The sequence below is a fragment of the Dermacentor albipictus genome, chromosome 3 (genome assembly GCF_038994185.2).
Source record: "Dermacentor albipictus isolate Rhodes 1998 colony chromosome 3, USDA_Dalb.pri_finalv2, whole genome shotgun sequence".
NCBI classification, from domain to species: domain Eukaryota; kingdom Metazoa; phylum Arthropoda; class Arachnida; order Ixodida; family Ixodidae; genus Dermacentor; species Dermacentor albipictus.
Window position 1 is genome coordinate 168,052 of NC_091823.1, and position 23,967 is coordinate 192,018.

The window sequence follows — 23,967 nt, forward strand, 5'->3', positions numbered from 1 at the left end:
TTGTTTCGTCCATCATGTTGTCCAGTCTGAGGTGACGACCACTGTGGAGTTCCATTGTTGTTTCTCGTGGGTACCCAGTACTTCCACTAATTTGTTACGTTGCGGAAATCACATATACAGATGTATTTACAATATTTGCAAGAGGGACAACGATGTGTAAATAAGATGGCTGTCGAGACCAATTCCACCTCCACATGTCAAATTATTTTCTTGTGACTGGCGCCACTCTTGGTTGCTCCGTAACAAAATTGTGCAGCTAGAATACTGTATTGAAAGAAGCTGTCTTTTCATCTGAAAGCTATTGGAAAGTATTCAATGGAGTTTTACAAATTACACAAGTTTGCAATCCCCCTAATTCAGAGCGGCCCATCTGCAGATGTGTAGGTACGACTCACCATGAGACAGGCACAAACATGTCAAAGGCTTTGCTGCAAGAGTAGAGATGGCTTCCTGTGACGCATGCCTTATGCTGTTTGACATATGGGAGCACTAGTAGCAGAATAAAACTTGTATCCTTATGATAAAATATGAAGAAGCATTCCATGCTTGCTTCCATACATGCAATATACCAAGAATTTTTCACTGCTGTAGAGCAGGATGCCACAAAGTACTTTATACAATACTAAGATTGTCCTTATGGTGCACAAATCTTAGGTGTGGTGCCTAAGTGAGCAAGGCAAACTTAACTGCCCACTTCTTGAATATAACAAACACTGACACTTTTGTCATTTTGCTATCTATTTCAGTTCATTCATTATACTGTAAATAATATCAACAAATCAGTGTGCATACTGAGTGCAATGCAAACCAAACAATCACTGAAAGTCTAACAATATACAACAAATTCTAGATAAATTTGCTTCTTGCATGTTTCATTTATGCAAAAAGCGAAGTTTAACTTAAAGTTGCTGCACAACCATGACTCTATAAATCACAATAATTGCTCATTAGCCTAAGCTGCAGCAATATCCACTGGACAGTATATCAGTGCTGTCGCACAGCCTTAAGCATGCGCTCTAGCATGAGCGACAGGAACAGGTCCAGGGGGTCCATGCATCCTCGCTGCAGCCACTTTGGTATAGTAACACGAGCATGTGAAAATCCCAGCTTGTGCAAAATGTAGTCCACGCCATAAGGTTCAATGCCCTTGCCCGCCCATGATAGAAGGCGCACAGTGGGCTCAAGGTGCCAGGTGTAGCACTGGTAGTCACGGAAGTCTCGATGCAGGGACTCCAACGACTCTGCTACACTTCGCTTTCGCCGCTCACTTTCTGGTGACTGGCTTTTTGCTGCCCCACCTAGAAAGGGACACTCTGTCTTAGAAGGAGCACTCTTTGAGTGTGAAATAAAATTTATACAGTGCTTCTGTGGATAAAGATATGACAGCAAAGTGTATGATATTGCGTGAGTTGATGCGCAGCTAATTCTTATTAACATAAGTAATATAATTATTACATACACTTCTCTATTTCGTAATAAATGAGTACTGACTATAAGTTTTCCTACATTGGCAGCTGTTGACCCATCATTTAGAATATGAAGCCTCACTTAATCATGCCCTCATGTCAAAGGACACATCACGGCTGATTTTAAGGCACAACATAGGCACGAGTGAGCTCACTTCCTACCAATAACTAAAAGCACACTAGTTGCATGAAGCAAGTAGGACGAAGCTGCGAAGATGAGGGGATGCAGAGCATGGCTGCAGGGCTGTCGGCACTATTACATCGCACTGACCAGTGTGCATGTCAGTGGCCAAATTGCTTGATGCTTCTTTTGGCATGATGCTGCACTACCATGTACATTTGCCATGAATGAACAAATATAACTGCATGTTCGGGAAGCTGTGCCATGCTGCAAGTTGTCAATTTTGGCCAGAAAACTGATATTAAATTCTCAGAGGTATAAGTTCATTATTCATGATTGTCTAACCGTAACTTCCTTCATCAGGGCTTTGTAAAACAAATAGCGCATTAAAAAGCACTGTGGGTCTTTATCCAGTGCACTGTATGATCTACAGCACAAACACATGGAGGTTTGTGATCCTAAAAAAATACTTAACTATGGATAGTAAGCTCTTCACAAAACTGAGATGTACAGACTACGGTTGTGCGAATATCGAATATCACCGAATATAATATCTACTATTCAGGAGTGAAGACTTTTGTGCTAGTTGGTGTGTTTGGTGACCTCGTTAAAGCTGGTCATCCAATCTTTCTCTGTTTCCAGTACTTGCAGTATTTCCCAGTGCAGGGGTTCTCAAACTTTCTGGCATTGGGGAACCCTACCGGCTTGCCCAAAGGGCAGCGGAACCCCTCCCCTCTCCCTCCTTCTACCAATGCCATAAGGCCTCATTAAAGAGAATGGAATTGGGAGAGGATGTTATGGCACTCTGGATCCGCCTAATTAAAGTAACACCACCATTGCACTTGATGAGAAACGGACAATAACACATGGGCAAGCGGTTTCATGCTTTTTTTTTTATGCATAATCAACCATGCAGCTACTGCCCCAAGCATTGCATGCCATAAATGACGTCGTCAAGCAAACAATGTGTCGTACACTGTGGGGAGCACCCGCCCCCATTTCCTCCCGCGTACTCGCGTCGTTCTGTTCGCACGTGGCGGAAGGGTTGAGCCGGCGTAGACAAGGGAGAGAGGCACTACGCGCCCTCCCTTTCTCCGTCGCTCTTGTGACGCGCGTACCCCTCTCCTCCAACGCGGCTCAGGGGAAAGGGAAACGTATCCGGCGGGCGAGGAGGACTTCCCCTCGCAAAAAGGTAAAAAGGCATAAAAGCGCGCCACCAGGAGAGACTCTCTCGCTTGGGACGCCGGACACCTGCCGCCTGGACGAAAGCACCTGCCGCAACCCATGAGTGATCTCGTTTGTCTGAACCCACCCAGGCAACAAGGCAAGCCTATTTACTACTATTACTGAGAGGACGTCCCTCTGCGAGTGTTCATTATTGCTAATAGCAATACCGTATATACTCGTGTAAGGGCCGCACTTTTTCTTCGAAAATTTTGCTAGGTGCGGCCCTTACACGAATCAGGCCGATTTAGTACAGGCAGTACAGGCCAAAGGTCTGTACTGTTTATGCAACAGTAGCAGAGTGCAAGAGTCACAAATGACATGCCAGAAATGTTTTTATTCGGATTCCATTTCGCTGTCCTCGTTCTCGGAGGAGCTCGCCTCGGCGTCCGCGTCTTCCCAGAGACGGTCATCTTCGGTGCCGTTCATGGAGTTCGAAATTCCCGTTACCTTGAAGCTTTTAGCAACTACTTCTACTGACATGGCACGCCACGCATTCAAAATCCATTCACACACCTGTTGGAGCGACGCCCGCTTCAGCCGTCCTGTAGGGGTCTTCTCGTGGACGCCTCCAGCCATCCATTCAGAGTAACATCGGCGAAATTCCACTTTGAATGGTCTGTTGACGCATACGTCGAGCGGCTGCAGCACACTCGTCAGGCCACCGGGAATGACGGCCAAGTCCGTACGAGTTGCGGCAACTCGGTTCTTGACGCGGTCGGTCAAGTGGCCCCTAAAGCTGTCCAAAACAAGGAGGGCTTTCCGTTGTAACAGCCCTCCAGGTCTGTTTGCCCAGACGGTCTTAATCCAGTCAACGACCAGTTCCTCGGACATCCAGCCCTTCTCTTGCGCACGTACGACGATTCCCTGAGGGAACTTCTCTTTTGGGAGAGTCTTCCTTTTAAATACGACGTACGGCGGAAGCCTCCTGCCGTCTGCCGTGATGCACAACATCACAGTGCACCTTTGGCGTTCTGCACCAGTCGTGCGCACAGACACACTTTTCGCACCTTTTAAATCCACTGTGGTGCTTTCCGGTGCATCGAACCACACAGGTGTCTGGTCCGCATTCCCAATTTGGGACAGGTCGTATTCATGCTCCCTCCTGAGAGCATTCACGAAGCGATGAAACTTAATGACGTGGTCTTCGTACTCGCGCGGCAGTTTTTGGCAAATCGTCGTTCGGCGCCGAATAGAAAGCTGGTTACGGTTCATAAACCGCGTAGCCCAGCCCCGACTTGCCTTGAATTGTGCCGGGGGTATTTCCATGTGGCGAGCGATGCTGAGGGCTTTGACGCGTATCATGTCAGTCGATACGGCGTAGCCGTCCCTTCGTGTGTCGACGACGTAGTTGACGAGCTCGCTTTCGAGTTGCGGGTACTTGCACTTTTTCCCGCGAAACGCCTTTCGGCTCCTGTTAGTAGCGGCGAGGGCATCTTTCTGATTCATCCAGTAACGCACGCGCTTCTCATCGACGTCGTACTTTCGTCCAGCTTCCCGCTTCCCGTGCTCCTCGGCATAGTCAATCACTTGCAGCTTAAATGCTGCAGTGAATGATCTCAGATGCCGGCCCATCGTCCGTCACGTGCGCTGGCTTCTGCAGGGTTCACTACAACCAACAAAGTGACACCGACGACACCGATCTGAAGTCGCGCTGCCAACGTATCGACACGATGCTAGGAACGATGCCAACAAAGAGGCCGCACAAGGCAAATATGGCGGCGCGCTGTCAACAGCGTGGTCGGCGCGTCGGCGGAAGTAGAATAAAAGCGGAAAAGCGTGCAGCGCCATCTGGCTGTAAATGAACTAACTACACTTTTCTGGCGGGACATTTTGAACTTTTGTTTTTTTTTTTTCGAAATATCCGCTTTCAAAGTTGGGGTGCGGCCCTTACACGAGGGCGGCCCTTACACGAGTATATACGGTAAACGTTATTACCGTTGACGCCGCTGGTTTCAGCCCTAGCCGCACGCAGAGTGAAACCCCCACAACGCATGAAGGCTTCTTTCATGTTTTAAAGAAATGTCGTAAGTCACTTACACTGCAAAAACATCTTCAATATACTGATCACAACGCTAAACCTAAATGCCTGCTTGAGCTGGTACGCAGCGGTAACCTTCGGGCGCACCGAAATCCTTGTCGCGAATTTTTATTACGTAACCAATACAGTGCGGTAGCAAGCCGGCTTGTATCGCAACTATGCCGTGCTGACACTAACAGGTCTGAACCACAAATAACATGTGAAGTTCCCGTGTGGCTGTTACCTAATGACGTTTAAATGGACAGTGCTGTCCATGGACAACAAGAGTTGATCAGACTGATGGCGCTAACTAAATTCAGGCTCTTAGCTCGCAGACCTTCCCAATTGATTCCCGCTCACATGCTACAGTAGACTATATGTAAAGGTCCGTAAGCTTATAACTTAGGCTAGCTTATGTAGGCAAGTTGCACAGCAAGTTGCCCTACTCAATATGGCCGCATTCTCACTAGTAATGCTGTGAAAGCTGAGATACAAGCTCTGAAAGCTTGGCTTGTACGAGGAATGAATGATGGCAAGGAATGATGTCCCCATTCCGCATGTTGACACTTCACTTATAATTCTACATTGTGCATTCTACATTACATTGCACACATGTGTGTCTGTCTCTTTCTTTCCCTTCGTATAACAGTATAGTGCAGCAAGGAGAACGATAAGATTCTAGCCTGAGGTCTACCATCTTGGCTATGTCAAAGGAGGTGTGTGGTGAAGTGCACATGCAAGTTTTACATATCATCTATTAAACTGCGCTTGAGAGCATGAATTAGGAGTGCTCGGTGCAGCCACCGTGGGCCCGTAAGTCACATGTAATGAGTCTTGTATGCTAGTGCCATGTTGGTCTCTCGCTGCTCGCAGACTAACGAAGTTGGCAAACATATTCGCTCATTATCCGGTCGCGGTGAGTCGGACTTCCGCCGCGCGCCATCGGCATGTTGATGCTAGGCACTGTATTGCTCGTCTCGCTAAGAGCCCATGCAGCACGGTGGTACCGACTTGTCGGCCACCCAGCTTGTTCGATGGAGGAGTTTAGGATGCTCATACGCAGCGAATTCCTCCCTCCTGACTACGAGTGCCGCATGCATCGCGAGCTAGAGCTTCACACCCAACACCCCGACGAATCTCTGATCCAGTATGTCAGGGCTATGCAGGAGCTCTATCTTCTTGCTGACCCTTTGTCATCTGACGCCGAGAAGGTGGAGCGGGCCATTCAATAGTCAAGCCCATCCAACCTTCGCCGCTTACCTTCAGAGCGCTCGTTATCGTGACCTAAACGAGTTCGCCTCCGATGTGAAGCGGATTCAGGGTGACATACTGACAGCGAGAGCCTACACCACCGCTGTCTGCCTCTCTTGAACCTCGTGCGTGAGCTGGTCGTGACACGTCATCTCGTAACTCCTCGAAATACGAGGCGGCCTTGACCCCGAGAGAACACCGAGATGCGCATGACCTTACTGACCACGCTCTCGATCCGTACTCGCATGGCCAACGAGAACGCAAACCCCGTGCCCTTACGCACGCGGGGAAATCCGATTGCGGCGCCCCTTTGGCGAGCGAACGGAAGCTACCTAGCGCTTGAGACGTGCCCAGGCCCCCTCAGTCGGACCGAGGTGTTGTCTGCTACCATTGTAATGAACGCAGCCATATTGCCCGAACATGTAAAGCGTGTCGCCAGACGCATGAGCCTCCTCGCCCGTCGGGAAACGGCATAAAGCCGCCGGTGAGTTCCCATCGCTGCAACAGCAGGAGCGCATGGCGTTGAAATGCAACCTCTGGCTGCAATGGCCCATGGCGCTGGAACTGACTTTTCCCCCACGCCGGTGACTTTTATCGCCTGTACGATCGCTGGTCGACAGTTTGTGGTGCTGCTGGATAGCGGGGCTTCAGTCTCACTGTTCAGCGAGGAGGTTATGGCTCATTTGCGCCGGTGTTCTGTTTGCATTAGAGCCTGCGACATCGCCTTCCACCTCGCGAGTGGCTGGCATGGCTACCTCGTGCATCTCTGTGCGGTTGGTTGTGTGCTTGGAGAATTGCACGTGCCGTCAGTGCTTTGTGCATCTCTCAGATATTTCCGTGCCCGTGATTCCCAGACGTGATTTCCTCGCACGCATGGGTATCGTGATTGACGTCGCAAGCGGATGCTACAGGGCAGGCACTGCCAACCCCTTGCAATACTTTTTGCTACACTCCCACTGGCTGCGGCGCCCCCTCAGACGCCGGATGCCACGTGACAGCAGGAGGAGAGGAAGCCTAGCGTTGCCCCCTTGGCTCGTGTCCCTCACTCCACCGCCAATACTGGCCCCTTGGCCGGCACAGTGAAAAACGGTCAGTGAGAACCGCTTTCTCACGAGCATTGCGCTGCTACGGCGGTCAAGGTACTGGCTACCCCAGCAACTAGCCCATTAAGCAGCAGCTCGGACTGCTCACTGCCGCCTTTGTCTGACAGCTTGTCGATGCACGAGAAGGCGCGCCTGTCGTCACTGCTGACTCGTTTCAGCACGATGTTCACTGGGCTTCTTCGATTTTCCACTTCTGGCTACCCATGGGCTGCCAGAACCTGCCCGGACGATTTTGGTCTGGCTGCTCTCTGGGAGTTCTCTGGCTAGCAGACGACTAAAAGAGGTGATGGGCGCTCACTAACATCTTTGCGGGGACTTCACGGATTGCAATGCGGGTGCTTGAGAACTTAAATTTACCTTGCTCAGCAAACTGTGTACGGTCATCTTCGGATTTCCTTACTTCTAGCGTTATCTTTTTGGGTGCTAACGCACCGTTCGGTGCGATATGAGCAGTGGTGAACCGTTTGAAGCTTTTGTGTGTGTCCCCAAAGCTTCTTCGGTGCAATGATCAGTGCGCCGCGCTCTCATGTGTGCATGTTATCTGCATCGTGTTCCACGCAAGTTGTAGACACTCATTCACAGATATTGCGGTACATTTTTGGTTCGTTTTCTCTGGTGGTGTTCCTTTTCACATATCTTGCGTATGTATGCGGAGATACTTCCTTTTTCTGCAGTTAGCGATGGCGTTGCAGCTAACCCGTGTTCGCTCCGTCTCTCCGTCATGTGCTTGGGTGGCACCTCGAAAGCGATGTGTGTCTGAACTACAGGCCGTTGATGTAAGAATGCACTGGTTGAGTAATAGGCATACGTACATTAGACACTAATACATTGGCTTATTGCTCTCATGATCACGACCAATGTTGTTTTTCGTGTGAAATGTTTTGCTGGTCACAGGCGGTGTGCATTTGCATGTGTCAGCTGCATCCCCAACTTCTTAGGGTCAAAATGAGAAGCACCATCAGCCACGACAAACTTCCTGAAATCGAAGCCCAAGCAAATTGGCACGAAATTTTATGCGTATAAGACGTACCCGATATCCTGCTTTTTCATGTCTTGTGAAGTCATGACACAACACCAACTCATCAATGTCGCTGGTGGGCGACGTGATCACTGCAAGCAGGGATCCTCGAGCTATCGCTTTCGAGGATACAATCACTTACGCACAATTTCGCGTCTTGTCATCAGACGTGACGGAGGCCATCTGTTGTGCTGCACAAGGTGAGGTTAGCCCAGTGCGCGTCCTGTGCAGAGTCGTGTGAAATTGATTCTATCCCTGAATGCAACTATATATTTTCAAGCTGGTAACACATAAATGGGCCGACTACGCTGAGTGCGCACCGACCTCGCTGGGCGCTGCTATGCTGGTAGCATGTTTGCATTCGGCCAGCTGTCTCGACATTTGATTTTGCAAACTTTGGGCAGGTTGTCTTGAGATCCCAGCCCACGTGACTTCCTATCAGGACCGGAACTAGCTGGCTGCCATCTGGCTGCCAGAACTCTGAAAATCGAAGAGGCCCACTGAACGACCAGATTGCACCTCTCTTGTGCGACATCGGATAGACACAGGTGACGCACTGCCGAGGAAATGCAATCCTCGCCCCGTTAGTGTGGCGAAGAAGAAGGCAATCAACCAGGCATTGGATGAGCTTAGTGAGACCAGTATTGTCTAATGCTCAAACAGTCCTTGGGGTTCACAATGGTAATGGTCCCCAATAGAGACGGCTCTTATCGACTCTGTGTGGACTACTGCCGGCTGAACGAGCTCATGAGGAAGGATGCTTATCCTATGCCTAATGTGGACTCAATCATGGCTAATCTAGGCGATGCATGTAACTTCACCAGCCTGGATGCTAGCCGCAGCTACCTGCAGGTTCAGATGGAGCCGACTGATGCGCAGAAAATTGCATTTGCCTCTCACCGAGGCCTTTACCAGTTTAACCGTATGCCATTTGGCTGCTCTGGAGCTGCAGCTACGTTTCAGAGATTGATTGACTGCATTCTGGGGGTTGCTAATTAGCTTCATGCACTGGCGTACCTAGATGACGTCATCTTCTTTCAAACGTTCGAGGAGCACCTCCGCCACCTGGAGGTCATCCTCGAAAGCTTGCGTGCCGCCGGGCTGACTCTAAACCCAAAGAAAGCCCAAGTAGCTGAGACTCGCATTTCCCTATTGGGCTTTACCATCGACAGGGGTCGTGCTCTGCTGTGCGAAGAGAAGGTGCGAGCTATCCTCGCATACCCAATGCTGGCAAACATTCAGGGCCTCAGGCGCTTTCCATGGTGCATAGCTATGCAATTCTTAGCAGACACGATCATGAGTGCGCAATGTATACACTGTGCTTGTCATCTCAAAATGGCTACAAATGGCGAGGGGCCCTTTAATGGGGCCTTGAATACACTTTTTGAATATAGTAAGAAAATGTTGCCACTCTGCTGTACAGGCTGCTGTGAACATGTGAGCCAAATATTACTGCACTGCACGCAGCAGACCATTTACAATCTTGGGTCAAACACACTGAAAAATTGCGTTCTCTTGCTTCCCGAATGTCGTCCTGCAGGTCCCTCGCAAGCAACTGGGCACACCAACGCTATTGGCTGATTTCGTGATCCCGAGCAGATTCTCACTGCAATACATAATTGCTAATCGTTAGTCAAGTAAGTGAAAGGTATACAGTAGAACCTTGTTCATACGATATGGGATTCTCGCACCCGTGCTCTTGGGACAAAGGAACAACGCAGTAGTGCAAACAATCACAAGGGCATTTATTGCACCTTTCATACACTAATGCCTGCTACCAGAGTTGCTATCCACAAAACATGCCAATGGGCGCACGACAAATCGCAGAAGTCCGACTCACCGCGACTGGATAACGAGCAAATATGTTCGCCCCATGTGGACACCAACGCCTGGTCGTTCGCGCGTATGGTCACGCGAATCGAACGAGGCCTCACGGGATGGTCTCGCAGAAGCATGGAACGGTGCACTCTCCTAATGTCCGTGCAGCTTACTGATCCCGAACCAAAGAGGAAGAGCCTTCTCCTTTCAGCGTCCAAGTAACACGGCCGTTAGGCGGCGTTAGCAGTGCAACACTCGCGCCATCTCCTGTACTGCACTTCAACCAGACCGACTGTCGTGGGCATCACACAGGCCAAGCGGCGAAGCTGGATTGCAGGAGACGGGAGCTATGCGAGAAAACAACATATCAGGGGACGCGTGAGAATCGCGCATCCCCACATCGTATTGGAAAGAAACGCGAGAAAAACATACTAACTGAGAAAACATACGATCAGAAGTCCCTAAAATTGGCAGACTAAACTGTAGTTGGCATCTACATAATGCGAAGCGATGCGTGTATCCTTGTAGCACGAGACACCGATGCGAGCTGAGCTAGTGGGGCTCAAGCAGCCTCGAAACACACATTGTCGTTTTTATGGCTTTGGCAAGATTACATTTGCACTTATAGAATTCAGCCTGGGTCAGCAGCTTCAAGCGGGGCATTTTGGCGGAAAGTTTTGATGTGCCTACTCAGCGCGAATCATTGCTGTAAAAGACATAGATGTCTGCCCGCCAAGCTGGTAGGGCCTAAGCGACCCGAGACGGACATTGTCATTTTCCTACTAGGTCAGTGTTTTGAGGCTGCGACTGGAAATATAAGCGAAATCGAGCTGGTGGGCAACACAATAATATGATGTCTATGATGCATCCAGATGATGACGCTCCCTTTGCACCGCATGCACAAGGGAACGGCAGAACATTTGGGTTATTGCCCACTAAAAGCGTGCAGTACGCTTCTAACAGCACTACGGCCCATGCGCTATGAAACAGATAAGTGAAGATGCATATTACAATAGGGTTGGCAGCGATATCTGTGAATGAGTTGTGCTACGACCTGAATGGTTATTTGCAGATACCAGAACAAGAAAACCTGCATTTTCACATGAGACGGGTGAGCGAGTATTCCAGAGAAGCACTGTGGTGGGCAGCTTACTATTTTCGATCGGGCGTGCTTCACACCTCTTCTTATTTGCATGGGATCTAGCGGCTGGAAGATGTATCATACGATCGCAGTTTGGCGACATACTGAACACTGGTACCGAAAGATTGCGTTTTCTGGGAACATATGAACCGATAAAAAAATCATGCAGAAAGTCCTCTGCGAGTTATCTAACCATTCGTAAGCATTGTGCAACTTGTTCATCTCCATGCAGCCTGGTGTCATTATCAATATTATGAAACTTGATCAGGCCAGTGCAAATGACTTTGCTGCAGCGATATAAACTGGTGCGGACAGCGGCGCAAGGAGCCCTTATGATGCAAGCAAAGTATCGCAGGTGGCGGTGCCAGGTCTGCTGATGACGTTCTAATCTGCATAAACCTTTATCGGTCTTTAGCGCCTTATTCATCTGCATCGAACCCTTATAAACCCTGGCCAAACGTACTCTGGGGGCGGCTTCGTATGGCACCACCATGCTGGCCAAACCTTGAAAGTGCTCTGTGATGCCGACAAAGAGTGCTGACTGCTCTGACAGGAAATCGTACGTCATGGGCTGTATATGTCTGCGATCTCAAAATGGCAAAAAATTATTTCATCTTTGCACTGCTGCTTTACACATGACGGCTGCACGCAGCTGCTTCTGCTGCACGTGGCCTCCAAGTTACCAGTGGTGTGCTGTGCAGTGTGGTCTACCTTGGCGGCCACGGGATGTCATGAAGAGCCCTTTTGCTGCCGAGACACCTAATTGTGGGTGGCGCTCTGCCCTCTTGGCTCCTCCCCTGTTTAGCTTTCAGCGCCCGAAGACGAAAAGTAAGAGAGCCGGGTATCACTACGGTGTAATTCCACTTGTAGTTGAAGGATTCGAAAAGCTTTTGCAGCACGATATTCGTAAGACGAATTCTTTTAATAGCGAGGCCATTCTATAATTAGTTAGGAAAACGTTTCAGGGCCCTTTTAAGTCTATAAATTGTGCAAGTCAATTGGGAAAAACGGGATGGGGCTAGATGCGAAATCCTAAGATGCTGATTGTGTAACCCAGTTTGAGAACCCATGTCCTACACAAAAACAGGCACAAACAGAAAGGATGAAGAGACCGAGAAAGAAGAATGCTCCATTTTGCTCACCTTATTGCGCCATATAGCAAATGATATGTGTTGGCAAAAAATTTCAGTTCGCAATTTAAAATTAGCATATTTATTCATACTTAGCATATCATTGTAACATTTCTGTTAAAGCCATGCTATTATTACTTAAAAGCTGCATTTAACAGATATAGAAGCACAGAAAGTTCCTTTTGAACCAACCGAGCCTTATTTAACATTTTTTTTTATGCCACATAATGCATGCGTTTGCATTTTCATTGGTTAATACTGAAGTTTATACCATGCCTATTAATCAGATATGAAACTGTTTAAACAAGCCCATTTCTGTTCAATTTGTTCATGTTTTCGTATGTTGCTTAATTGATTTAATTTGTGTTCTACTGTATTTATTATTGCTGCCTTTCTAATTTGTTTTATAGTTGTATTTATTACTGTTGCTGCGTTAACTAAGTTTACTTTTCCTTTCATTTATAACATGTACAGGAGGTCCCAATTCAATCTCCGACTCCGGGACCTCCTCCTGTGTATTACATGTTGTAATAACTTCGTATGCAGTAATAAAATTTGATTCTGATTCTGACCGTGATGTCCGAGACAGTGAGCAGGGCAAGTAAGCAAGAAACTAACCACCGTCTTTTTCTCGGATGTACGACACGATCAGGTTGTGCAGGAAAAAGAAAGCTTCTGCATCCACAGCCACAAAGATATGGTCGTCAAACTCAGTGACAAAGCTGCACTCCACCACTGGTCTGGAATCTGAAAAGAGAAGTGGAGTGATGTTTTACTGTGCAATGCAAGCTTTACAAATACCTCCTGAAAATGACAACGCTTTAAAAAGGAGGCATTAAAAACAGGAGGGCCACACCAACTGACCGTCAGGTCCCGGACTGTGCTCGCCCTGCAGCTGCTCTGTCTTCATGTGCAGCTCAAGGCTGGGGAAGGCAAAGATCATCTCCATTGTGTGGCCAGCCTCGGGTGGGCGTGGTGGTGTGGGTCGTCCTTCAAACACAGGGAAGCGACCCACGTCATCCAGCTCACTGCTGGCAAATGCATACTGGAACCACTCGCTCACACTCTTGAACTGCGGTGGGAAGAGGACGTTGCGACTGATGCGGCACACGGTGGCCATACTGCCAGTGCTGCCCGAAGATCCGGCCGCATGACCCAGACGAAAAGTCAGGTGCTGCACGACATGTGTGTCCACAGCCGCCTGTGGGAATGTACCAACATTTTGTCACAACATTATGCCGGGACAAGGTCTAGTTTGTTACCCATACCGAAGCAGCACAATGGGGATACAGCAAAGGCAGGCACAGTGCCAATTGGAACCGACTTATTGCTGTGATGGACAAATAGTTATACAATCGTATCTACATAATTTAAAGTTGAATGGGCAGAACAATTTATTCAGATTAAATCGAGTTCTAAATAAAGGAAGTCCACTGAATGGAGATGTTATGCGTTGCTCTGCATTATGCGGTGCATGTGCACTGAGCTAACACAAGAATGAGGGGTCTCAAAAGTACGGCTTCATAGCAGTGCGGCATGTGCTGCCGTGAAGCCACACTTCCAGACTAAATATTTGCTGCTCTAAAGCTGCACCTCATGGCAGAATTCACACATAACCCGCACCCCAACTTTATTTTTATACTTTGTGAACTTTTGCTGCTAGTTATACATGCCAAAATATGGTACTTGCAACAAAAGATGGAAGCAGCAGCCAGCACATGGCCGCAATGCATGGTTGGAAGCGCCGCTGCATGAGTTGGCATGTTGCTGAGAGCATGGTGGGATGAGATGTTCAAATGAACCGTCGCAAACGCTTACAGATTCAAATTACTGGGTGCTTTCACACATTGAAATACACTTTATTTTGACAGGACCACCACATCAATTCAAATAAACTGAAAGTTTGAATTAAGTGTGTCTAAATTCATTACATTACACTGTAGCACCACAGACAGGTACACATCGTCCAGCACATGAAAAAAAAAAAGATTAAGAAGTCTTCTTAAGTGGCCATTGTGCCTGAGAAAGGAAGCAGTGCAACATGCCGCTATTAAGAGAATTTTGTGCGGGCCCCCCAGTACCAAAACAAATTGTGCAACAGGTCGCGAGCAGAAAATCAGTATACCCACTGTTGAAGCCAAGCTGACTCGAGCTGCAACCTGTCACAAATATGTAAACATGAACATGCAATTATCTCAGGCTGATTTTAGCAGATGCAGTGAAAAGAACAAAACAAGTACATGTTACTTATGTTTACCTAGGGAAAACACGGAAGGCGGGAGATGGTAATTCAAGATGATAAGCAAAACAAGAACAAGGTGAAAGCCGGAGCCAACGTTTCGACAAGTAATCTTTCTCCAGGTGACATACAGTTTCCTCGACACAGTATACATAGGGTTGTTCATTTTCGGGTTTTAAATATTTTTTTAAAGGGGGGTAAAAATCAGGTGGTATTTCTCAAATGATAATTGAGAAGAAATCAGTTTTTGTGAAACCAAGCTGAAATACGGGGTTTTTCGCATTGGCTGTGAACTTGGAGATCGTGACATAGCTGAACACTTCAATCATTATTTTGTAAACGCTGCAAGACCGATTAGTACTCCCTTGGATACAGTTACCGTAGCTTATAGCTGTGCTGAAAGCATATTTTTTGCTCCTACAGATGAAAATGAAATATACAGCACCATCATGAGCCTAACAAACAGTAGATCATTGGATACAAACAATATTTACATTAAACCTGTTAAGTATGTATTAGAATTGTTAACGTCTGCCCTTGCTCATATTTTTAATCTTGTCCTTGAGACAGGTATATTTCCAACTTCCATGAAATGTGCAAGGGTATCTGCATTGTACAAAGGCGGTGATCACAACCTTGCGTCCAATTACCGTCCCATTTCCGTCCTCCCAGTTTTTTCGAAGGGATTGGAAAAAATTATTATTTCTCACATTACAAACCTTTATGATAAGCACAGTATTTTGACAAACTTAGAGTATGGTTTTAGGAAGGGGCAGTCGACTAAAGCCGCCTTGTTAGCCCTGAAGGAAATAATTTTGGAAAATATTAATAATAATTTACTGACAGCCGGAATTTTCCTCGATTTTAGTAAAGCATTTGACTCCATTGATCACAGTATTCTCATTAGTAAGCTTTCATCATATGGAATTCGTGGTACAGCTTTGGCTGTAGTTAGATCCTACTTTGAAAATAGGTACCAGTGCGTGTATATTAACAACCAAAGATCCTCATTCTTAACAATTGCATGTGGCGTGCCACAAGGAAGTATATTGGGGCCCCTTTTATTTAATACCTTTATCAATGATATCGTAAATATCGACACCACAGTAAAATTCGTAATCTATGCTGATGATAGCACCTTACTTATTTCTGGGAGTAATATTAGCGCACTAGAGCCAAAATGCAATGATATCCTTACTAAACTATCGGCATGGACTAGAGTAAATACAATCAAAGTAAACCCAACTAAATCCAAAGCAGTTATTATTCGTGCTCAGAATAAAGCATTTCCTCCGGTGAATTCATTCATTTTTCAAGACCAGCATATAGGAATAGTCACCGAGCACAAGGTTCTTGGTGTGTATTTTTCTGCCCATCTAAAATGGGGTGCTCATGCTGTTTACATCTCCAGAAAACTGTCTGCAGTTACAGGTGTTCTCTCACGCTGCCGCACATTTCTTCCCAAAAGCGCTAAACTACCAATATATTACACCCTATTTCTTTCTCACATTAACTATTGTACACTGGTTTGGGCTACAACAACTAAAAGAAATAGGAACAAGCTTCTTGTATTGCAGAGGAAAATTATTCGCCTCATCGTTAACAGTGAACCAACGTCAAGTGTAAATCCCACAATAGCATCATTCAATTTGATCCGTGTAGATAATATATATGAATTTCGTTAGTTACAAATGACATACTTTTTCTTCCACAGGTATGAGTAATTTCCTCACACAACTTGCTTCCAACTTGCTTATCGTAGACCAATAGTTAACACTCGTTGTACTGACACTTGGTCCTTACCACAGTTTAGAACCGATTATGAGCTGCAATCCTTGGCTCACAATCTGCCATTTTTTCTCAATAAACATAAAGACACCGCTGGTTTTAGTCGAAAACAACTGCGAACACACTTTGTGCACATGTAATCCGTATTTCTTCATGTCGTTTAAGAAAACTTCTGTGTTATTGCTGTACTTGAATTGATGCTGTACTTGACTGCTGTACTTGATTTGATTTGATGACTACTTCTGTATTGCTATTGTTATTTCGTTCTGTCTGCTGCTGCCATGTAATGGTTTCCTGGGCCTTCGTCAAGCTGTTCGTACAGCTTTTAGCCCAGGTGACCATCCAGATACTTGCTGGAGAGTAAAATATGATTTGATTTGATTTGAAATATACAGATGTGCTAAGTAATACACTCAGTTTATTTCATCAGAAGGTATGACAGGCTTCTTAACACTAATGCATTAAAATTAGTGTTTGTTTCAAGCTGGTAATCTGGGGGGACATCACAGTTTTCTAGCAAATACTTTCAGAAATTTGGCATTTGTTTGGAAATGAATCAGTAATGGTGACAGCAAAGAGCATTGATAACTTCTAAAAAATGAAACATTTTATTCACGAAAAGCTGGTGATCGATTTTTTACACACCTTTGTTTACATACACTATCATCTGCATGTGCAACATGTCGGTGTCCATTCGAGACCTGTCTAGTCGTTGAACGTTTCTCAGCTGGGAGAAAGTTTTCTCGGCATCACAGCTTCCATTAGCTAGGCACAATGTCAGTGCAGTGTTTGCTACCCTGGGGTAGAGAGGGGTACAGTCATGCCAATACTCAATGAGTTTGACAGCTCTATTTGTGGCGCTTGCTTCCAGCAAGTACTGGTTGAACTTGTCGTGAAGTGAACATACACCGTCGGTTACAGACATGAACAGAGGTCAGTAGTCATCAAATTACTGCCCCAACAGATGCTTTTGAAATGGATCCAGAACAGTTCCCAACTTTCACAAAGTTAGCTGGTTTTCCTTTTTGTCTGAGACATTCCGTTCAACAGTGCAGTGCCATTTTATGGCGAGTTTCATGCAGAACGTTTCACAACATGTTTTTACTAATGTGGTGCTGCTCTTGGGTAACATAGACAAAACAGGTCTGGCGTGATCGCTTTTACCGATCATAGTTGAAAGCTCGCTGACAGTCTCCTGCATCTTGGCGTTTACCAGGTGATCAAAGCTGGGCATCAGAAGTTTTATGCTTTCAAGGGTTTTCTGGGCCTCTAAAAGGTGCGGAGTGTGTCTCTCATCAGGATTACCTTCAAAGCTGGGAAATGGAAAGAACACTTGCGGAAACGTCCATGCCGGCGTTGGCGGGTGTGTGTACACAAGCAGTCAGCGTCCTTGTGTAGACGACCAGACCTATACACCACCGAATAGGAATACTCTTGTAGCCGCAAAGCCCGTCGTCCAAGCCTCCCTGTGGGACATTTTAAGGATGAAAGCCAACGGAGGGCGTGGTGGTCTGTTACAATAGAAAAGGGCCTGCCGTATAAATAGAGGAGAAATTTCGCCACCGCTCACACAACGTTTAAACACTCGCGCTCAATAATAGAGTAGTTCCGCACCTCAGGTGACAAAAGACGGCTAGCGTACTCGATGACACGTTCATGGCCGTGTTGAACTTGTGCCAAGACGGCACCGATTCCGTGGCCACTGGCTTCGGTGCGCACCTCTGTAGGGGCTGAAGTAGCGAAGTGTCCTAGAATCTGTGGGGCAATGAGCACGGTGGTAAGGAGTGAAAAGGCGGTATACTGAGAGGATCCCCATGAAAACGGCACACTTTTCTTCAGGAAATCTGTGAGAGGGCATGCTATGGTGGCAAAATCTTTAACAAAGCGCCGGAAGTAAGAGCAGAGGCCCACGAAACTTTGGACATCTTTTGTGGACCGTGGAACAGGAAACTCTTTCACTGCGTGTCCGGTCGGATGCCAGTCGCATTGACGACATGTCCAAGAACAGTAATCTCACGATGGCCGAAGTAAAATTTTTTGGAGTTGAGCTGTAGACCGGCCTTGCGAAAAACAGCAAGTACAGCTGAAAGGCGCTCAATGTGTGTGCTGAATGAGGGCGAGAACACAATAACATCATCTAGGTAGCAGAGACAAGTCGACCACTTGAATCCTTGGAGTAATGAGTCCATCATACGCTCAAAGGGAGCATTGTATAGCCCAAAAGGCATAACTTTGAAGTGCTAAAAACCATCAGGCATTATAAAGGTGGTCTTTTCACGATCTAGATCATCGACAGTGATTTGCCAATATCCGGACCGTAGGTCGATGGACGAAAAATACTGTGCCCTGTATAGGCAATCGAGGGCGTCATCGATATGAGGTAGTTGGTAGAGGTCCTTCTTCGTGATGCAGTTTAGGTGGCGGTAATCAACACAGAATCTCCATGAGCCATCCTTCTTTTTGACAAGCATGACAGCAGATGCCCAGGGACTCGACGATGGTTCAATGATGTTTTTCGCTAGCATCTTGTCCACTTCCGTTTTGATGACGTGCCGCTCTGAAGCTGAAACTCGGTATGGTTGCTGATGGATGGGTGGATTATCTCCTGTATGTATACGATGTTTGACAAGTGACGTCTGGCCTAAGGGTCGGTTGTTCAGGTCAAATACATCCTTGTAGGAAAGCAAGAGACTGCAGAGCTGTTCAGTCTCTGCAGGAGTGAGATTCGGGGCGATCATTTTCCTTATGTCGTTGTCAGTACATTTGGCAGACCGGAAAGGCTCACAGGAAGCATCGACGGCGAAAGTTTCAACGCAACTAACTTCTAAAGCAGTGATTGTAGCCAGGGTGATATGTCTAGGCACAGTCTGCTTAGCGAGCCCGAAATTCTCCACAGAGAGTGTGGGGTTCTCAACCCGTACTCTTGGGACAAAGGACCGACAACACAGTAGTGCAAACAGTCACAAGGGCATTTATTGCACCTTTCATAGATCAATGCCTGCTAGCCGAGTTGCTATCCCCAAACATGCCGATGGGCGCGCGACAAATCTAGGAAGTCCGACTCACCGCGACCGGATAGCGAGCGAATATGTTCGCCCTATGCTGGAACCCAACGCCTGGTCGTTCGCACGTACGGTCACACGAATGGTGGCACGTTCGAAGCAGGCCACATGAGACGGTCTCACGGAAGCATGGATTGGTGCACGCGCGGGACGTCCGCAGCGTTCGCCGACCTGCAGCCAAAGAGGAAGCGCCTTGTCTTCCCTGCACCCAAGTAACCCCGCCGTGAGGCGGCGTTAGCAGCGCAACACTCGCGCCATCTCTCGCACTGCGCTTCAACCACTCCGACCGCCGCGGGCGCCAGGCCACGCGGCGAAGCCGCACTGCAGGAGACGGGAACTATGCGGGAAAAAAAGATATCACGGGACGCGTGAGAGTTGCGCATCCCCACAGGAGGTATGTGCGATTGTCTGTGACCCTCAGTATTGTATGCAAGACAGTAACGCTGTACGTGAGAATGATGGGAGTTATGGGAGCAGAGATGTAATCACCATCGGGAACTGATATAGAAGGCAACATTTCGAGGTATGTCAAGACCTGCGGTGGAACGTGAACAAAATCAGTCGGTCTTAGGCGAATTTCGTGTGGTGTTGGAGTAATGTCCAGTAGAGGTAGGTCAAAACGAACAGTGCTTGAAGAACAATCGATGAGCGCTGAATGGGCGGAGAGGAAGTCTAGGCCTGGGATGAGGTCATGGGGGCATTGGTCAAGCACAGTGAAAAGAATGACAGTATGGCAGCCGGAAATGCTAACACGGGCAGTACACAATCTGACCACGGTCACCGGGCTACCGTCGGCAATTCATAACCGAGTAACGACAGGCGTAACAATTTTCTTTAAATGGCGGCGTAGGCGGCTGGTCATAATCAATGTGTGCGCCGGTATCTATAAAGGCTGTGACGGGTGTGCCATCAACTTGGACGTCAAGGTTATGTCTTGTGGTGGTGATAAACTTTATTGAAAGGGGGAAGGGTAAAGAGGGACGTGGCTGAGCGTTAGGGCTCAAGTAAGGCCCTGGGCCTGCTTGGCCTTTTCCGCCCAGTCCACCAGTTCCAATTGTCGGTCGACGTCCCCGGAACTGAGCCAGGCTGTCCAGTCAGTCTCGCTGCTGACGGGGGGATGAGAGAACGGGAGCGAGGTGCATTCCCACATTATGTGTGTGAGTGTTCCTGTTTCTGAACAGAGCCTACATTTGTCGCTTTCCCTGCCCCCTGTGATTTTGTTTATGTATTTTGGGTGTGGGTATGTATTTGTCTGAAGACGCCGAAACGCGACCGCTTGCGTTTTGTCGAGTTGCTTGGCTGGTGGTGGGAGCGCGCGACGCCTCAAGCGATACCGATGGGCTATTTCATAATAAGTCTCGCAGGGTTCCTCGTGTGTCTCCTCCTCATTCACGCCGTCCGCATCCGCGGACGAGGCTCGGCGCGCGAGATCTCGAGCCAAACTGTGAGCCGACGCGTTGCCGGGCACAGCCGCGTGAGCGGGGGTCCACACGAGGGTTTTCAAGCCGCTTAGGGGGCGTCGTGTGAGGACATGGTACGCCTGTTTGCAAATTATACCACGGACGAAATTGCCGATGGCCTGCTTGCTGTCGCTGATGACGGTATTTGCGTCCGCATGCATGGCCATGGCAATCGCGGTTTCCTCCGCTTCCACCACTCGGCCAGCCGTGATTGTTGTATGTTCCAGCAGTCCTCCGTTGTGATCAGCTACCACCGCAGTCATGAGGTCGCCGCGAGGGTGTCTGGCTGCGTCTGTGTAGACCACTCCATCTTGCGAGCCATAGCGTCGCCAAATGGCTTCACTACGGGCCTGCCGACGGCCCTCATGGAACTCGGGGTCCATGTTGCAGGGTAGAGGTGGGGCATAAATATGCCCCCTCACCTTTCGCGGAATCGTAACGTACTCTGTAATTTCGGGGATAGCCTCGAGACTGAGCTTCCGGAGGACTGTGCGGCCAGCCGGGGTTAGCGAGAGACGACGGACTTGGGCTGTGTGGTGAGCGTCCAAGAGCTCCTCGATCGTGTTATGCATGCCTAAGGCCTCTAGCCTTGCGGTGGCCGCGTGGTCCGGAAGGCCCAAGGCTGCCTTTGTGCTTCGTCGGATCATGGTGTTTAATTTGGCTAAATCTGTGACTGAGTTTGACATATGGTGTCGAGTACATGGTTCTGCTGGTTATGTATGCCTGCACAAGTCGAAGCAGATCGCCCTCGCCCATGCCGTGGTGCCGATTAGCCACCCGGCGAATGAGCTGTAGTGTGTAGTTGGTCGCCCTCTGGAGTTTCTTTAACATGAGCCCGCAGCGCAGCGTGTTCTGAAAGTCTAGCCCCAATATTTTGATACTGGGGCGCTCCGGGATGGTAAGTTCTCCGACTTTAAGCTCAAGGAAGCGCCTTCTCCGTGGTAATCCCCTGGGACAGCTACTCCTGCTGGGCTTGATCAGGAGGTATTCGGATTTTTCCGGTGAGCACGTCAGGCCCCTTGACTCCGCATAAGCTTGTACGACGTCGATGCCGCGTTGCATGATCTCTTGAAGAGCTTGTGGATCATCCGCCGCTGCCCATAACGTCACGTCGTCAGCGTAAAGGCTGTGGTGAAGCCCAGGGATAGAGCACAGCAGTTCCGGGAGCCCGCGCATCGCCGCGTTAAAGAGAAAAGGGGAGATGACTGATCCCTGCGGCGTGCCTCGGCTCCCCAGCTCTATAAATTCAGTTTCATGTTCGCCGACTTTGATCCGGCACTTCCGGTCGGTGAGAAAGTCTCGGACGTATTGGTACGCTCGGTTTCCGACACCCAGTTGGGTCAGGCCCTCGAGCACCGCTGCATGGGCGACATTGTCGAAGGCCTTCTTCAGGTCGAGGCCCAGGAGGCACCGGAATCGGCGAGCGTCCGCCGGACTTTCGGGTTGCATCACCTGCCTTTTTACCTGAAGGAGCACATCTTGGGAGGACAGGTGTGGCCTGAAACCAAACATAGAGTGGGGTAACTCGTCCCCATCTTCTACGTGTTCATTGAGACGGTCTAGGACCACGTGCTCCATCAGTTTGCCGACGCATGATGTCAGTGAAATCGGCCTGAGGTTGTCCGCATTGAGTGGTTTGCCTGGTTTTGGTATAAAGACGATCGTTGACGTCTTCCACTCTTCCGGGATGGCGCCCGTCTTCCAGCATTCGTTCATGAACTCTGTGAGCTGCTCCATTGCGGCCTCGTCCAGGTTGCGTAGCATCTTGGTAACGCGGTCCGCACCCGGCGCCGAGTTCGTCCGCAGCTTGTAGGCGGCTGCCGACACCTCAGCGAACGTAATGTCTTCGTCTATGTGCGCGTTCGGCCGGCCCTGGTAGGCCGCAGGTAACGATGTCTTGAGTTGCGGGCCGATGTACTTGTCTCGCATCGCTGCCAGGAACGTCCCCGGGTCCTGAGCATGCCTGTGGATTAACTTGGCCATGTTTCTTCTGCCTTCGACCCTGGTGGTGTCCGGATCCAGGAGGTGGCGTAGGAGGTGCCACGTCCGGGCTGAGCTGAGGTGTCCCCTCATGCGATCACATATTTGGTACCATTGCTGCCGGGGTGACCTCGGTCACGTGATCGGAGATCTCTGCGTCGAGTCTAGTGATTCTTTCTTTTAGGGCTTGGTTATCTTTCCCCTGCTGTTGCCAACGCCGGAGCATGCTCGATCTTGCCTGCCACATGTGGAGCAGCCTGCTGTCGACGTTGGTGGTTTCCGGGGCGTCCTCCGGGTCAAGATGTTCCGTATGCTCTTCCACGTCGGCCAGGAGTTGGCTCGTCCAGGATGAGATATTGGCGATGGACCCCTCATTGGCTCGCGTTCTTCTGGACTCGGCGAATTTGTCCAGTTAGTAACCGAGAAGCGATGCTTCCGCCGACGCTTGCCGCGTGCATAGATTTCCGTGTGAAGGATGCAGTGGTCGCTTCCCAGAGTTTCGCCGTGTGTTCGTCCATGCGTAGTCTTGCGAGTGGACGACGAACGTCAGGTCAGGGTTAGTGTCTACCTGACCTCGGCTGCCGATTCTGGTGCGGGTGGTAGTATCGTTGATTAGCGTGAGGCCCAGCTCTTGCGCGGCTTCTGCTAGATGTCTACCCTTGCGGGTGTCGCCCAGGTATCCCCACAGAGTATGACCGGCGTTGAAGTCCCCAACGAATGAGCAGGGGGCAGTCGCTTGTAAGCAGCGTCAAAGGAGGATTGTGGGGCAAACCCGACATTACAGCACCACCTCGAGGTGCTGAATTTCCTAGTTTTCCTGCTGGGACAGTCCTGGGTAGGTCGGTGACGGCGAGCGGTAGAGCTAGGGCGGACGTGGCTAGCGACATTGAGGCGAGGGCGAGTGAGCATTGCGGCGAGTCGAGGTAGTGGCGTCGGAAGCATCGTAGGAAGCGACGGGGGGAAAGAACTTCGGGGGCGGACTTGAATTCCGGAAGGTATTTCGAGGGGTGGACAGCCAATGGCTCCAGCAATGATGAGAAACGTGACCGATTTGCCGCAGCAGAAACAGATCTGCCTGTCGTCAGGTGTACGCCAGTGCCAAGGGATTCCTGGTAATGGAGGAATAATGGACACTGTGAGGTGGAC

The 23,967-nt window shown here is 48.9% G+C and overlaps 1 protein-coding gene and 1 long non-coding RNA gene across 6 annotated transcripts in view; one reads left to right on the plus strand and one right to left on the minus strand.

Moving 5' to 3' along the window:
* Positions 1-592: 592 nt before the first annotated feature.
* tweek (transmembrane protein KIAA1109 homolog tweek) overlaps positions 593-23,967 on the minus strand; it is a 576,634-nt gene continuing 553,259 nt past the window's right edge. For all 4 annotated transcript variants that reach the window (XM_070534911.1, XM_070534912.1, XM_070534910.1 and 1 more), the window contains 3 exons: positions 13,157-13,493; positions 12,911-13,039; positions 593-1,298 (listed from right to left, as the gene is read on the minus strand). In XM_070534911.1, the coding sequence (XP_070391012.1) occupies positions 985-1,298; positions 12,911-13,039; positions 13,157-13,493 (780 nt within the window). In that variant the 3' untranslated portion in view covers positions 593-984. The remainder of the gene's footprint in view (positions 1,299-12,910; positions 13,040-13,156; positions 13,494-23,967) is intronic.
* The window catches only part of LOC139057137 (uncharacterized), a 33,841-nt gene continuing 12,689 nt past the window's right edge, over positions 2,816-23,967 (plus strand). Inside the window, exons 1-2 of one of the 2 annotated variants that reach the window (XR_011512575.1) lie at positions 2,829-2,911; positions 11,864-11,990. This is a non-coding gene — a long non-coding RNA (uncharacterized lncRNA). Of the gene's footprint in view, positions 2,912-11,863; positions 11,991-23,967 lie in introns of both variants that reach the window. The other variant, XR_011512574.1, reaches the window with a different exon arrangement.